At 39.9% G+C, this 16,888-nt stretch overlaps 2 protein-coding genes across 3 annotated transcripts; both read right to left on the reverse strand.

Annotated features, from left to right (window-relative positions):
• Nucleotides 1-1,227: 1,227 nt before the first annotated feature.
• On the reverse strand, nucleotides 1,228-11,595 carry frmd8 (FERM domain containing 8). Of its 2 annotated transcripts, none has more exons than XM_053441216.1 (11): nucleotides 11,172-11,595; nucleotides 9,870-9,962; nucleotides 9,584-9,751; nucleotides 9,155-9,256; nucleotides 8,159-8,217; nucleotides 7,519-7,685; nucleotides 5,821-6,036; nucleotides 5,597-5,720; nucleotides 5,316-5,465; nucleotides 3,803-4,031; nucleotides 1,228-3,669 (listed from the first exon to the last, which is right to left on the reverse strand). In XM_053441216.1, exons 2-11 carry the CDS (start codon nucleotides 9,958-9,960, stop codon nucleotides 3,557-3,559), a joined length of 1,419 nt encoding a protein of 472 aa, XP_053297191.1. In that variant the 5' UTR covers nucleotides 9,961-9,962; nucleotides 11,172-11,595; the 3' UTR covers nucleotides 1,228-3,556. The 2 variants fall into 2 exon arrangements, with proteins under 2 accessions (XP_053297191.1, XP_053297190.1); XM_053441215.1 differs by having other exon boundaries at nucleotides 9,870-9,967.
• Nucleotides 11,596-13,885: 2,290 nt separating this feature from the next.
• LOC128456841 (peripherin-2-like) lies at nucleotides 13,886-16,246 on the reverse strand. Its single transcript, XM_053441217.1, has 4 exons — nucleotides 16,097-16,246; nucleotides 14,656-15,086; nucleotides 14,288-14,534; nucleotides 13,886-14,104 (listed from the first exon to the last, which is right to left on the reverse strand). Exons 1-4 carry the CDS (start codon nucleotides 16,244-16,246, stop codon nucleotides 13,886-13,888), a joined length of 1,047 nt encoding a protein of 348 aa, XP_053297192.1.
• Between the last annotated feature and the right edge of the window lie 642 nt (nucleotides 16,247-16,888).

A 16,888-nucleotide genomic window follows, 5' to 3' on the forward strand; every position in this document is an offset into this window, starting at 1 on the left:
AACAAAAGCTGAGGGAGGAGTAGCGGAGCAAACTTTATGGCAGAAGAAATAAGAAGTATGGGGAATATTAGTGTATGTGCATGCATTGCATTACTGCACAGATAAGAAACAAATGAATGAATGAGTGAATAATCTATCGTTAATGGAAAGTATCCTCAAGGGTGGAAGTAAGAAGTAACGACTGAAGAAAATTGGAAGAGATGAGAATACTTCCAAATTAATAATGGAGGGGATCAACATCTAGTGAGTTAAAAAAAGACATGGTAATTTGAGTTGACATTTTATTTGAACTGTATTGCATTAATAATCAACTGGGCTGCGTTTTTCCATTCATCATTCACAACACCCCACTGACATGCATTGATTGCAAAAAAACACATCTCATACATATAGTACATTTGTAACTAAAAACAAACTGAATGTAATTAACCAGTAAAAACAATAAATTGTAATCAATTATGTTTGTGAATTTTGAATAGTGTCTTATGCTCAAATGTTTAACTTAGGGAGAAACATTTCTGAAATATTTACAGAGGGGTGATCAAGAGGAGACATTTGAAACTCGAAATACAAGAAAACAGAAGCTGAAGAGCAACAGGCGCCATCTACAGGGAGCACAGTTTTCCTTTTATTAAAAATCTGTCAAAAGTCTATGAAGCATCAGGAAAATACAGTAACAGTGGAATATAGCTTTGGGATTTAGGTCAGGGATATTAAAATTATTTGAATTAAGAGTTAAGGTCAAAACTATTTCCTCAGGGGTAATCCCAAAACAACTGTCCACATGTAAATCAACAGTGTTATATAACTCTTACATCCCTGCAGATTATATTACAATGAAATTAAACACTATAATACTTTCAAAGCCTTATTAAATGTATCTAGTTCAAATTATACAGGTCTGTCAAATTAGGTCGCTCATTATAGTCATTATAGTATTGATGCCGAATATAAAATCATACAATTTAATTCAAATGAAACTAGCATACACACTCGCACTCATTCACACTGCAAGCCTTAGTGGTCAATTCAGATTTCCTTTTTGTATGTAGCTGTTCATATTATCTTGTCAAATGTGGCAAGTATCAGACTCCAATGTGAACTGGCATGGCCCTGATGTGCCCCGCATTCACAGAACAAGTTGTCACATACAGCACCCAGTCCCCCGCTGTGTGAGCGTAGTGTTATGTGTAGGCAGTGAAGTAGAAAAACACATCCTCACAGATATTCTGAGAAACGGCCACTTTGCATCTGTTTATTAACAAAAAGAAAGAAAAAAAACCTAGACATATTTTAATGAGGGAACCACCATTCACTGTTCAACAGCAGCCCAGCGTAGTTAACCAATATATCAATACACTCAGCTAGGAAATGTGAAATGCATCGTCTATTTGAAAATATGGGAAATATATTACAAACACAAATTATTTTAAACCACAACAACATTATGATTAATGGATTCCAAGCACCAAAAACACTGCTATTGAGATTCCAACTAAGTACAAACTAAAAGGCACTTTATGTTTCTGCTCAAAGATAAGGCTTGAAATGACCTATTTCTTCATTCTAGTGTACAAACAGTGACCAGTATATGAAAAACAAAGTAAAAATATTCGCTCATAAAAGCTAACAAACGATACAAAACAATCGGCAGATGTAAAAGATTTTAAAAACAGTGTATTAGTATTAATAGTGCAGTATTACATGATGATGTGTAGTCTTTCGGAATGCCTATTCTACAATGTGACATGCATAGTGTACGTGAGCAAAATTATATTGGTCTGCTGCGGTTAGGGTACCGACGTCATCGGATGTAAAAGTCAAAAGCATAGAGACGTAAGCACAATCTGCAATTTGCAAGCTAAGGAGAATCAGGGAGAAGACACAAGGCCACCACATCTGAAATGAGGACATATTGCATTGTTATAAAGATGTATAACTCCTGTAATGTCCATTACTGAGGTGACACAGTTTGTTAAATGTACGGAAGAGAAAGAAACTGCCCAAATCAGGGTCGGGATGGAGTTCAGGCGTACTCCTGGAGGGACTGTGATCTGCCTCTGGAGTGTTTAGGTAGCAGACTGTTGTTGCAGCATGTTCGATGGCTATGGTTTGGTGTACAGACGGAGATCTTAACGGCAAGCTTGTCTGTACCATGAGCACAGAGAGGACCGCCGCTGTCCAATGAAAGCCACATATCTCAAGAATAGATTTTTAATTCCAATTGAAGCACTAAATGTTCTTTATGAGATGAGATTACCCTTCGTTTTGCAAACACAATTCTAATTGTGTTTGCAGGGATAGTGGTTAGATGGATAACCAAAACTTAGACATTGAAGTTGCAGTTTGAATGGAAGGTTTTCTTTTATTTTAGCTTCTCTTATTAGAGAAGTTGCACAACTTTGACATTGCATAAGTTTTACTTTGCTTATCAGGTCCGACCAAGCAAGTGAGTCAAGTCGTGACTGGTAGACGGGTGTCACTTCCACTAGGTAATACGTTCTTTATTTTAACATAGTACATAGATTTGTAAGATTTTGAGTTTGTTGTACCATAGTTACCATGTACCATCGTTTTACTTTAGCTCTCCAATGAGCACTTTGATACTGTGAACATGCAATTTTGGTTTGTACAATCCGGTAATATGAAATATCCTGTTACTTTACATGTTTAGAACAACATCACATAATTCTGCTTTTCCTAATGAAAATTCATTTAGCTTGTTCTTTTTTTCCAAGAAAACAAGCAGCAAGTCTCAGCAAATTGTGTCAAAATCTCAAATACGTGTACTTACAAGATACTTCCACAGCAAATCCAATGTGCTCCCATGTGGACTTTTTGTGATCTGTGACACCAAACGTTTCTACCAGCACTTTTTACAAGTGGTTTCATCCTTTCATGAGAACAAGGCACTGGCAGTTTAAAGAAGCGGAGTGGTGGGGAACACGCCCTCGGATCGGCCCCTGAAAGTGTTTGTCATGCTGACCGTAAAGAGTTTTTGCCAACTCATACAGCTCTGAGGAGGATGCTTTAATGTTATAAGGGGATGTATTGCAATGTTCAATCCCATAGAAGAGTTAAAGTAAGAGGTAACGCAGTGGTTATACTCATTTGAGGTTAAACATGTTTGAATAATACCAGTAAAAACGTCTCCAGAGTACTGCAAAAGGTGGAAAAGGTCACAAGATATCATACAGTCATCATCTGAGGTTTTCTCTAAGGCATGTCCCAGACTAATGAAGGAGGTCCCTCATATAGTGATCAGAGAATAGCTCTATTATGTAAGGCCATCTCATGAATAGCCACTTCAGTTTTACCTCAGAAGCATAGCTGTTAATAGATCTATTTTTTTTGCTTTTCACATTGCTGTACTCTCTTAATATACGAAATGTCCAAAGATAAATATTGTCACACACTCTTAAATCCCTCACTTGGTCCTCTGCATGTTCATATATTATCGGTTAGATGTCTAGAGCGCGTATCAAGTCTTGTCTTTAAATCTCAGTGTAAAATGTTCACGTTTGGTCTTTGGGACGTACAGGGCAGATCAGTGAGTTTAACCCTGCTCCAGACTCTCTGTCACTTGCACAGCGGAGTATGTGGCTGCAGACGACTGTCGGGTGAAGAAGGACGCAGCTCTTTTTGGCTTCAAGCGTTTGATTTCCTTTCCTGAAAGACAAAGAGGGACAAATATTGAAAAATTCCACCAGCTGAAGTTACCACAGGGAGAGTGTCCTGGTTTAGAAGTAGCTCACGTTAGAGAGATTACGTTAGGATTACTAAATGCAATCATCAGACTCACCATTGTCCACATAACTGATAGTGTTGAGCGAATGGACCCGACTGCACACAACACTGCTTTGCCTGTGCAGCACCCCACGCCGCCCTCCACGTCCGTTCTTGTTGCTGCCATCTTGTCCGGCTGGCTGCTGAGACAGACCCACCTCGCCGTCCATGTCGACTGCAGCTGCACCCTCAGACGCAGATTTCAGCTCCAGACAGAACTCGATGAAGCCGCTCATTAGCTCTGCCTGGTTCCAGACAAAAAAAAAAAAAATCATTAAGTCTGATTCTAAGAGGTAGAGGCAATAACCAGCTGCACTTGACCTTTTGACGGTCTGTTAGTGAGCCACAGGCATAAAACGTCACATTGTGAGCCTCGGATTAGAGTGTGATTATTTATGACTGCCTCCGCCATTATGTAACAGCTCTTCAGCATCTGTTGGCTGAGACAGTCTTTTTTAACCTAACACTCATTGACCAGGGATTATATAGAGAAAAGTACGGCAAATAGCTATTTTGGTCTCAACCCAATGTCAAGTGTTATGCTTCTCCGAGAACAAATGGGCTCAGCAGCTACACCTCATCCTCAAAGTTTCAAAAACACCAGGTGCAGGGCGCTCTCCAGAGATTGCTGCATACTCTCTGTACTTGTTGAAAACATTTGAAGTGAGGTACTCATAAGAGGACTGCATCTAGTACCCTACCCGGCAGCAAGACGACTAATATTGATGTTCTAAATACAGCAGAGAAGGTGGATGTGTCCATCAGGTGGGGAGGGGTGTGACCCAAAAACACGACTCAAACACATAAATGTGCAGTTTTTAAATAAAATAATTTATAGGGATGAAACAGTTTCCAGTTTCATGGTACGACGTGGTTAAAATCCAGTTCGTTGTACCGTTTCAATCTTAAAATACTTTTAAGGTTCAGTGTCTAAGATTTAGGTGAAAAGGATCTATTAGCAGAAATTGAATATAAAATAGTCCTAGTGATGTTTTCAAAATTGTACGAATAGTTATTTTTTTATTATTCTTCATTATTATATTACAACTTAAGGCTGACACAGGTTCTCTCTCATGTTTAGAAGGGGTGGGTGAGGGAGGGGTATTCAGCTGCAACATGCAGCTTCACCACTAGATGAAACTAAAATCTACACACTGAACCTTTAAGTACAAAGGAGATTTGGTTGGTGCTGTAGAAGCATGAGCTGCTAGTGCTCTGGCCGTAGCTTGTAACTGCTAGCATCCAGTGGCGCCAAATTGCTTGCATTTAGCTAACGACTTTTGGGCTCGATTCTACACAACATTAACTTATTTAAGGTGTAAGTTGAATTTGCATAACAGGAATAAATATATTAGTAAAATATAAAACTTGGCGAAATTACTTAGTTTCTATATCAGCACATAAAAAAAACATACTGCAAAAATAGCTGGATTTTGGTCACTATAAATCATGATATAAAATGTTCACAGCATTTTATGTCTAATCATATCAGATAATTTCTGAATTTCCTTTCACTACCTCTGTCTTACTTGTTTTGAGTAGATCTTTAGCAGTTTGTTGACTGGAGTTCCATCTTCATCTCCATCAAACTCCAGCCACAGAATGTGCGAGTCCCCCTCCTCCTCGGGGTAGCTGTGGTCCCAGGAGAGCTCGATGAAACGCAGGCCGAGCAGAACATGCTACAAGAAAACATGTCCGAGGAGAACTATCAGCATTGGTTTCATGAGGAGAAATGAGAAACGCTTTCCACATTTCTGCAGTATGCACGATGTTTTACAGAGCTGTTCACAAAGAAAACTTCAGTGCTCACCTTCTCTTTGACATCCATCACATAGACCCCCTCCAGGCAAATCCCAACATTGACAGCTTTGCGTTTTCCCCTTTGGAGGATCCCTTGCCCTGGTTTGTCAATCTCACCAAAGAAGAAACCACACCTGTTTGTGCAGATTGAAAAATGAGCAATTATTTATCATTGTCTTTTGAGTTTTAAAACCCGCAGACAGAGAATCAATGGCTCATTACAAAAGCTCTTACCCATAATAAGGCAGTGTGTGACACGTGTTGAGGTACTGGTGTAGGAGCTGTGTGGGCTCCGGAGGGATTGCAGCAGATGTGTGGATCTTTCGGTACTCCTCCAGCAGTTTCTGCTCCAGCCCTGCAAGACGACTCGACTTCCCTCTCAGAGTGGAGAGTAAACCACCGCTCCCCAAGGTGACATGTGCAGGCACATAAGAGGTCAGCTTCTTCTCTCTGTGAAAGTGGAGTTTATTATTACAAATTTAGTGCTGAGGAAATCATGTCTCAATATTATATTCAATCAATAATTAATTTGCTTACACTTCCTGCTTAATGCCATGTTGTGATTTGCTTCTGTCACATCCTTATGATAAACAGGATGTAGAAACAACCTACTACATTCAATGCACCAGTCTTGTGCCAGGGTGACTCTGCATTCCAATACATTTCTCCTTTAATTGTCTGGTTTAGTCTTTAACAAGCATCGCAAATCTATAAATGCTACAGACTCTTTCCTCTCCTGAATCACCATGTTCACATATATTAATTAATAAACATAAAATACATGCGTGTTTTAATTTTATGCTCATGTCACTTAAATGTTCATTTTTTTGTGTTTAAAGAGGAGGCTCACAACCAAACGCAAGTCTCACAATAAAGTAAACTGCTCTCCTCAATTACTACCACTCACATGCTGACGTATGAATTTCCTAAAGTGGAACAGTTTCTGTTCTTCGGCGCAATAAATACATCAAATAATGACTACCTAGAGAGGCTCTGAAAATAACTCCATGTGTGAAATCTACAAGCAGTAATTGTAACGCAGTAGTATTTTCTCTCATGTCCACTATTTAAATATGATCGATTTACATATTCAAATGACAGTATGTGTAAATAACATAATCTTTGGCCTTTAGGATAAAGCACTAATGTTCCTTCACAAATAAACACCACTGACACAAACTACGAGGTTTGATGTTAAAATCTTGCAAACACACAAGAGACTTCCTCAAATATATTTGTTCACTTATCTGTTACTAACAGCCGGCAGTCTGTGACGTGTGTTGCAAGTACTTAAAATAAGAACAGTGACTACACTACTTTAAAACTTCTCTATTATATGAATAGCACTTTGAGACTTGTCAAGTACTTTCTGAGTAATTCTGAAACAAGTCTCAAAAGGCTTTCAAGAAAAACAAGAAACAATGATCATCCCACTCCAATCAGAACGGTTGACCTCTTGATATTCATCATAGGTGTAATTTTTTGCAATTTGATGAATTTTCCTCAAATTGCAACAATTTGTTGTTGATTGCGCTGAAGTACTCAAAGCTGTGAAATCAACCAACTGCCTTTTATCCTTCAGTTAAGGGACAGGATTTTGGTTTGTTCTTTTTACAATGTCTTCAAATTATAAAATAGTGTTCAAATAAGCAAATTATGGAGACAAAGATCACAAACATGTTAAATCTGGATAAATCTGGCAAGCTTTGAGGTGCTGGTACATACATTTTGTTACGTTTGGACTAACACCCTTATTTCAGTCTTTTTTCGAAGCTAAGCTACTGTGAACTACGCATCATCTCTAGGCTGTAGCCTTACATAGAGTGGTAAAAAACTATATGTTTAAGAGAAAACTACAAGTCAACACTGGGACCATCTGCAGAAAACAATTCAGAATATGGTCATACATTTTAAACCCTCTTTCTGACTCACCTTACAGTAGCAGTAAACTGTTGACCGTCTAGACCAGTTCCCTCTTCAATAGCAAGAGACAAGGCTCCAAGACTCATCCAGTGCTCTGGATCACAGGGGTATCGACCTGAGAGGATGTTGTTCCTGGCCTCTTCATACAGTAGTTTCAAGACTCCTTCATCATCAATCTGCTCAGGAGGGACACAATAACAAAACATTATCAAACTGTTACGGTATCAGGACAAGAAGCTCAGAGTTAGAGGGAGGCCAATATCTTTGAAAAGAAAATAAGCTTTACTTGTTTCTTGTATCTTAAATAATGAAATTGCTTCTAATGATCTTGTCTGATTTTCAAATAATTAATTTTAATTTGCTGCCTCATCTAGAGCACTTTGTTACTTTGGGTTTTGTTGAGTACTAATGAATTAGGATTATTATAAAACATAAAAAAACATGTTTACCGTTCTGAAGCTGATGAAATGGTAATAACAATTTACAAGAAAACCCATTATGATTCCTGCACTCTAATGACCCTCAGACGATGACCAAATTTCTTCATTAAAGCCGACTAAACATGCTTTTAGTAGAAAGTGATGGAAAACATAATTTGCTCATATCTAAGGTTGATCAATATTCTTCAGAGGATTGGAGTTAGTTGCACCTGCAGCTCTTTAGATTTGGGATAAAACACATTCCGTCTGTATTGGAGATACGGCTCATCTGAGGAAAAGCAGAGAACAATGATGCATTATGGTTCTGTGTGTTTCCATATCATTCTCATGTGTGAAATTCTTTCTCAACACTCGGAGTGGAGGAGTGAAGGTATGGGGACACTGCAGTAGATGTGGGACCAACATCAAATCTAGTTCTCAAGCCCCCTCCAGCCCACTCTGCACTGGCTCACAGTTCTACACTGTGTGTGGGTGGTGTTCCTACCTACTCCACAAAAACACATAACAGCATTTAAATGATTATGCAACGCATTTGTGTTCTCTTTTTTGTTTGATTAGTGCTAAGCTGTCACTTTGTCACCAGTTCTTTGGTAACACTGGACAAAAAGCACACACAGTGGTGGTCTGATCCGCTTTGTCTAGCAGAGTAATGAGAAACAACAACAGACTTTCACATCCCCAAAAGTCCACTGTGGGTGACAAATTGACAGTGCACTAAACAAGATTTTCAGTTTGTAAAAAATAAAACTTAAATTCAGTCTTGTTCCATTTAATTTGCCATAAAGTTGTATTCTTGACCTCATTCATCAAATAGACTTCATTTTTTCTTGATCAATACTATAGAGTTTACTGCATGACCTATTGTAACATAGTAATCAAACTCCGACAATTGATATGTGTGATCATACATTATAATGCATTGAACATTTGTTGCATATCTAATAAAGCATTTGTGTATGAATTTGACTGCTACACATGTAATCATAGATTTCTAATGATTCATTTAATTTACAGTTAATCAGCTTTTATTTCCTCGATTAAGTAATTGTCAAAAATGGTTGCAAGTGTCTACCATAAATTTCTAAAGCTTCTGCGCACCCTTCCAGAATTAAAAGATATGATTTAACAACATCAGTCATGTTTTGATTTGAGAAAACATTAAAGGTTAGTGCATTAAACAGAGCAACATGCTGACTATCTCTCACCTTGTGAAATGTCTTCCCCTGAGGCCTCAGTGAAGCGATACAGCAGGTCTTGCCACTGCCGACACAGCTTGTATGGTTGATGTCTCACCTTTAACTGCAGTTCTTAAGAGTATGGAAGAGATCAAATGTGATACACAGATACTGTATGCATGTTTCCCTGCTCTGACTCTAGTGTGATATTTATACCACTTTCCATTCTCGGAGAGTGGTCAGAGAATTTTGGAACCCACAGTTAATCAAGTCTCTGTCATTTAGGCCCAGGCAAGCAGAGGCATATTCCTCCTGACATTCTGCCAAAAAATTCTTAAATCATGTCACATTTTGTAACAAACATCCATATAAATATCAACATTTTTAAAACATCAGTGCATATAATTTGATCAGAAGAAGGGTTGAAGCAATAGAGTGTCTGGGTGGTAAAGGTCTTACCGAGCAATGGAGAACATAACCAGAAGGCAAAAGCATCATGTGCAGCTTCAGGAACATTGAGAGCCTCATGAACACTTCGGCCCAGCTCCGTCACAGTGACACTGCCAAGCCCTTCTACAGTTAGGTGCACTGCACTGTCCCCAAACAGGTATACGAGCACATCTTGAGCTGTGTGAACAATCACAAATACATCAAATTAAACAAAAAATAAGTAAAGTAAATGAAAGTTCTCCATGTTAGAACAAGACAAAGAGGTGATTGTTATATATTATTTGCTCCACCGTACCCCGGGAAAGTGTTGCAGAAGAAGCAACACTTCCTCTTTGCGAGTGATCATCTGATGAATCTGGAGGAAAGCTGCAGTCATCCCCTTCCATCTCTATTCTGAGACACAATGAGGAAATTCATAATCTGTCACAACACAATAACAAATTACAACAGCTTCTATATAACTGCTTGAGATACAACACAAAACTTCAGGATGTCTACAGTTCGACGGTTTGAATCTCAGATCGGCCGGAGGCTTTCTGTGTAGAGTTTGTTTTCGCCTCGTGTCTGTGTGGGATCTCTCCAGGTTCCTCCCACAGTCCAAGGACATGCAGATTGGGCTAAATGAATGGGAGAATCTAAATTCATTGTAGTTGTGTATGTGACAGTGAACGGTTGTTTATCTCTGTTGGTTTATACACTGGTGACCTTTCCAGGGTGTAGTTCTCCGCCTCTCGCCCATTTTCAGCTGGGATCGGCTCCAGCTCCCCCCACACAATCCTCAAGAAGATACACATTACAGAAGATGGATGGACCTGATCTCTTCAAATCCAAGTTATCTGTGTGAACTGTGAAGCTGGCCGAGCAGTGTCCAGCCAATAAGATGTATGTGCTAACAAGCCTCATACTAACATGGTTATATACAATACTTTTGCGTTAATGTCATATACTTTCAAAAGACCCTTGCCCCCGAGAAGACTAGAAAGGTATCAGCAGCATGAAGGGTTGGTGTTTTTCACTGGCATAACCGACTTCATCCATTTCCTTTGGTCCTGATTCAGTCAACAAGTAATCAGGCTAATTTAGGTGTCACTCTGCACCAGAGCCACCATGTGACTGGAAAAACAACCAGGGCAATCAGAACATCCCAGTCGACCACTGTTGACCTCACCCTGTTGAACTGGTGCGATCGTTTGGCCCAAACACGTCACTGTGGTTTTATGTCATGCGAGCATCGACATTACAGCCTGGATGGTGGTGAACACACAGAGGGATGGCACCAGCAGCATGAGGCCCGAGCTGCTCTCATTTAACTGGCTTGTCCTGCACAAGTCCAAACAATGGCTGAGATACTCTGTGTCTGGATGCTAACTTCACTTTGTTAGCACTAGCTAAGTTAGCTTTAGGGCAGGGGAAGCGGCCGTGCTAGCTATTGACGCGATGACTTTACTTCGCTACTTTCAGACCTGGTGAAACATTTCAGTCAAACGCTGATAAGTCCCCCGAGTGAGCTAACTTTGGGTACTTCACCCACCGGGCTGACACACACACTGTTGTGAGCGGGTAATGGGACAAATGTCTCTGTCGTCCGTCCACCTACCTGCCACTTCCCGTCAATTTCCCTCCACTCGCGGCTGCTTATCCTGGATACGGTCCAACCAGTAGTGTCCCCAGTGTAGCTCCAGACATTAGCCACTGACTGGGACCTCCCCGTTAGCCAGCTGTCTGCAACTAGCTTTCCGGGCAGCTGAGCGGGCGACGCACGAACGAGTCTGTTGTTGTGAGCGGCTCTTCACTGGGTGTGACAGTCACCGTGGAGGGTTGAGAACTCCTCCAATACTGAGGGGCTCGTGGAGGGAAGCGGCTGTAAACTGATCCAAGAGCGAGGGTGTCGATGGTGGGTTTCAAATACACGTTCAATGACAACGTGTCAACTTGTGAACGACTTTACACGGAACCGGTTCGAAAAGATTCGATCCCCGACAATCAGTCGAGAGGTCCGGAGAGCGCGCTGACGTTGCACCACGTGATCAGAACGTCTTCCCACGCAGGCAGTAGATTAGTGTGTTCATCTGCTTCACAGAATTTACTTTGTATAAAATACTTTATATAATACTAATATAAAGTTTAATCGGTTTCTCTGCTGCATAGACTTTACTGTATATAAAATACTATATATATATATATTATATCTAGCTTAATGTGTCTATCTGCTGCATAGACTTTACTATATATACAATATTATAGATATATCATATTTATCTAAAGATGAATTGGTTTATCTGCTGCATAGACTTTACTGTACAAGATATAATATTTATATTGAGATATGTTGCATAGACACAAAATGCATAAAAATACTATTTATCAACACCTCTGGGACAGTCAGCAAAAACTGAACAGTGACGTTCACAAAGCTAATAACTTTTGCATTGTTCTGGCACGTATAATAATGTAGAATATATAATATGTCTGATGTTGCTTCATTTGTGTTATTGCACTGATGTAGTGTACCAGGTTTGTAACCTGCCACAATATGTTTGACACATCACTATCAAACAAGGATGATGGATAACGTACACAATTCAATATACAGCATAAGCACAAATATGTGATGGAATGGTAATATTGAACATCTAGTGGTGAGGATGGCTGGTGCAGTGCCTGTAGTAAACCTGCCTGTTTGGAATGGACTGTATACTTGACCTGTGGTGATGCTGGTTGCAGCTTTCTTTCTGAATCTGTAAAAGTCTCCTGATGTAATTAGCTAGTGAAGACCTGCTGCAGGACCCTGAGGCAGCACCACCACTGCTGCTGCACAAAGGGCTGTTCACCTGTTTATTCAAACTTTCTTAATATTGATCGTATAGCATGTCCAAATCGCATGAAATTCAACACTGCCATTCTTTGGGCTCTAAACAATACACCAGCAAAGTGTGAAGCTGTTAAGATGAACAATTCATGAAATAGGATTTCCACATACAGAAAGACAGAGAGCTTTGATAATTAAGGCGCGTATAACAGCAATAATAATTGCACTGATAATTACGTTTGCTCAGTCAAATATACAGCCCAGCTCTTTTGCAATAAGAATACATGGGAATCCTTATCCAGCTTTATTGTTGATTCTACACCCAAATATGTGAGTTAAAAAAAATCACTCAGCACCCAGTCATGATTTTAAGAGGGCTTTAATAAAGCTTTTCCCATGGGTAGATATAACAAATAGATTCCGGAGAAGGAACAATTGATTTTTTCTGGAAATAAAGAGACTGCAGAATTATTTTATAATTACGCCTAATTAACCACTGGGGGGTAAAAGTAAGGAGAAAAGTGATAAATGGAGTTCAGTTTCTTTTCTTTTGTGTGGCAAAATCAGTTGTCTTAATGAAAAAAGCCTCAGAAACAGCCTGCACCTGAATCTTACATCCACCTGACACAGGGGTATACCTGCCATGGCAGCAGGCTGAGTGGCCTATTAATAAACAGGATTAACAGCTTTAACAAAGGTGAGAGAACAGAGGACACAGTTGATGGCTTTCATCGCATTATCGACACTGATACACCAATCCTCTTAATCCTATTCTTTTCACAAGCAAGGAGAAAGTTGCACCTTAGAGCCCCGGTTATGGAGAGTGACATGTGGAATATCATATGCATGCATTTTATTTACAATAGAAAAGAGTTGAAACAAGTTACTCCATTGCATCAGCTAATCGGTATCTTCAAACTTTAAAAAGGTAAACTATCATTATATGTCATTATCCTGTTGCACTGCAGGGAATTGTGTCTCACGTCTCTCTACAATGCATTCTTACACCCTTGTTTTTGTAGAACCAAAAGTCATCTTTGTACTTTTCCTCATGAATTAATAATTACCCACTGATTGTTTGATCGGCCGATGATTGCTTTATTCATTATATTTGAATTGATTATACATAGAAAAGCATTGTAGTAGTGAAATTAGCAATGCATGACAATAAACCAGTGATGTGATGTTGTGTATTTGTAAAACAAATGTAACAATAAAATTTATTATTATTATAAAAAATGAGAAATAATAAAAGATAGAGAATGTGGTCAGTGATTTATTCATTTAAAGGAGCAGAAGAAATCATGGGTTTACACTAACTTCTGTGGGTGGCTCTTCTCTGGTAAAATACAGAGTGGGAAATATGAATGGGCAAGTATAGTGAGATAGTAAATGTTTACCAGTGATGATCATCTGATAATAAAAAAATACTAGACCTAAATCGTTGATCGCCCTCTCTGTGTAAAAATTATTTACATGTGTGTGTGTGCGTCATGTGTGGTTTAGGCCGTGGCCGCGGGGGTCTCCCCTGCTGCAGTAGTGCCCTCTTCCACCTGGTTTGTGAGCATGAAGAACTTCAGCACAGGGTTTATGAACTCCATGAAGGTGTCTTTCACGCTTTTCTCCAGCAGGTAGCCTTCGGTCTCAATCTCTGTGTTTTCCTTCCCTTCCACGGCCTCCATGGCGGTCTGCAGGAACCGCAAGCTCACCAGTACAGAAGCCTGGGGAGGAGGAAGGTGGAGAAATGTGAGATGTTGAGCTGGATCCACAATATCTATGCTATCTATATCTATAACTTCTTCGCAGCTGTATCAATCCATAAAGGATACATTTCCTGGCCCCTAAGCACCACCAATCTTGCATGGAGTCACTGTGGGGCCACTTTAATTGTTCTCATGCTCTACCTGTAAGACTAAGACTGACAGCACTCCAGCCCCGATGGTGTTCATCAGACCCATATAGTAGTTGACCAGGGCCTCTCTGCAGCCTCGGAGGTAGATGTTGAGCTCCTCCGTCTGGTATTCATAGTTGTAGTGAGCCGAGTCGTTGGTGAGCTGATACTGGATGCACGGCCGTGGAGAGCTGGGGTTGCAACAGCTGAACGGGACACCGTCTACCAAGTAACGGCCATCCACGTTGCTCTTGATGCGGCTAAGTAACCAAAGGAAACATGTGTCAGATAAGAGATGTTTTCACCAGTAAACACAGTATTGTTATGTCCCTGTCGATTTTTCATATTCAAAATCTCTCCCAACTATTTTCCACCACTTACTCTTTGACTTCCTTAGAGCTGAAATCCAGGTAGCGGTTGCTGATCCACTGGACCTCGAACCAGTCCCTGTAGTCACTGTTTCCACAACACTTAAACTCAAGCTGCAGCCGATCGATGGTCTGCTTCTGGAAGCAGCGGCCCGGGGTGTCTGTGTCCTTGTAGAATCGGATGCCGTTCTTCAGGCCGCCCTTCAGGGAAGACTCCAGGCTGCCCTTCATTGCGTAGCTCATGATGACAGCTAGCAGCATGAGGACAGTGAAGAAACAGGAGATGGCGAAGTAGGGCTTCAAGAAGTTCTTCCAGCGAGGGAATCGCCCGGCCTCCAGGGCATCTTGACAGATCTTTGAAGCAAAGTAGTTGATCCCCAAGGAGGCCAGACCAACTATCATCAGGGTGTTGGGCACAACATGGATGTCTCCATTCTCCATTACCTGTAATAAAGTCACATAGTAATGTAATTAATGTACTGAAAGTTACATTTGTTTTAGATGGAAAATCAAAAAGAAAAATTCTTTCATTGATCTCTGATATTTTCATTTTTTGGGATGAATATTAGGATACAATAGTTTCAAATGTTTTTTTTTTTTGTTTTTTTTAATGGATATGGTAGAAGTCCTAAACACACACAATGCATATAATATAATACTGTATGATGCTTTGCATTTTATTTATTAGTATTACAGTCATTCTTAAGTACTCTGTTGAGAAATAAATATGTGGTTTACATCATGAGAGTTGTTGAGGAAAGTGACAAACAATCGCATAAACAGACAGTTAGGATCACATTCATTTTTAATCACTGAAATTATATAATATTTGTTATTTTTACAAACACTAGAAACCTTGCAAAATACAATGAAAGCTGTGAAGATTATGTCATTGGAGGCTGAAAACAATAAAAATACGCAAACTATTCCAATATAATATTGATATACTTCAACATAAGTTTAATCATAGTATTGATTATACTCAAAAGGTATAATGCCAGTCTTCAGAACAGTGGATTAGGATGATTAAGACTGACAGAGCCTGGTTTTATTAAATGATGACTCAAGAGCTAAAGTGGGTCACAGTTGTTTCCAGTCTACATTGACATTTCTTCATCTTCTCAAGATATTCAATTCCATTTTCAAATTTTGTTTTTAGAAGTTTGACATTTTGAAGGAGAGCTGGATTGGCCCTTTCTGAAATGTAGATATTTGATGCACAATTACCAGTTTAGAATCATAACATTCTCATGTGTTATCTGTTTTTTTGAACAAGTATGAATATAGTACGTCCACAAACTCCAATGTACTGTAAAGTCTCTATTCCACCAAGAAACGCGGCTCAATTACAATTACACAATTTTATAATCATAGCACTTTAAAATTAATAATAGCTAAACTTTGGATTTATGAACGAAGCTTCAAAGTCCTGGAATTAAAATTTCAATAAGTACCTCTGACCGTCTGCGGAGCTCCGTCTTCAGTAGGCACCCCAGGGTGAAGGTCATGGCCCCGGCCACTGTGGCACTCCAGGAGAGGAGCCACAGTCCCTGGGCCAGCTTCACCCTTTTCTCAAAGGGGAACTTCATCTTCATCACCACCATGGTTGCAGCGAGGGGCTCCGGGTCTCACCGAGGGAATAGGGGAAGGAGAGCGACGAGGCGACGAGGGACGATGCTGTGCTTTGTCTGTGAGAGAGGAGCAGAGGTGAGAGGCAGAGCTCCAAAGCCTCAGTGAGGGAGATGATAAACTGTACTAAAACTCTGAAGTTGGAAAATAAAGAAGAGGAAAAACAGCAGGCGAAATTAAAAACATACTATAAAACGTCTATTAAAAAAGTCTAGAGAAACGACCACAAAATCCTTGGAGAATACATTTATAAAACTTTGGACGTTAGAGCATCCAAGTTTACCTTATTCAATTCCCCAGAAAGTGCTGAAAAAAGACCAGTTATCTCCACCGACCACTGTGTACCGTCCAGTGTGCCACACAGTGGATTTGGCATACTGGATTTGGCAGAACCTGAATGTCGGGAGTGTCTTACCTCTAATGCCTACCTATCCTATTAAAGTGGTCTGTGAATCCAGGCCATTGTCAGATCAGCACCCATCACTCACACCGAGGGACACAGATGACAAACCAAATTGAACCTGACAGGGAGGTGGATATTATCTTAATGTGTTAGCTGTGCACAGTAACATATATGCTCATGACACAACCTCATATGCACATCTAAACTGAATTCA

The sequence above is a fragment of the Pleuronectes platessa genome, chromosome 15, assembly GCF_947347685.1.
Source record: "Pleuronectes platessa chromosome 15, fPlePla1.1, whole genome shotgun sequence".
In the NCBI taxonomy this organism is placed as follows: domain Eukaryota; kingdom Metazoa; phylum Chordata; class Actinopteri; order Pleuronectiformes; family Pleuronectidae; genus Pleuronectes; species Pleuronectes platessa.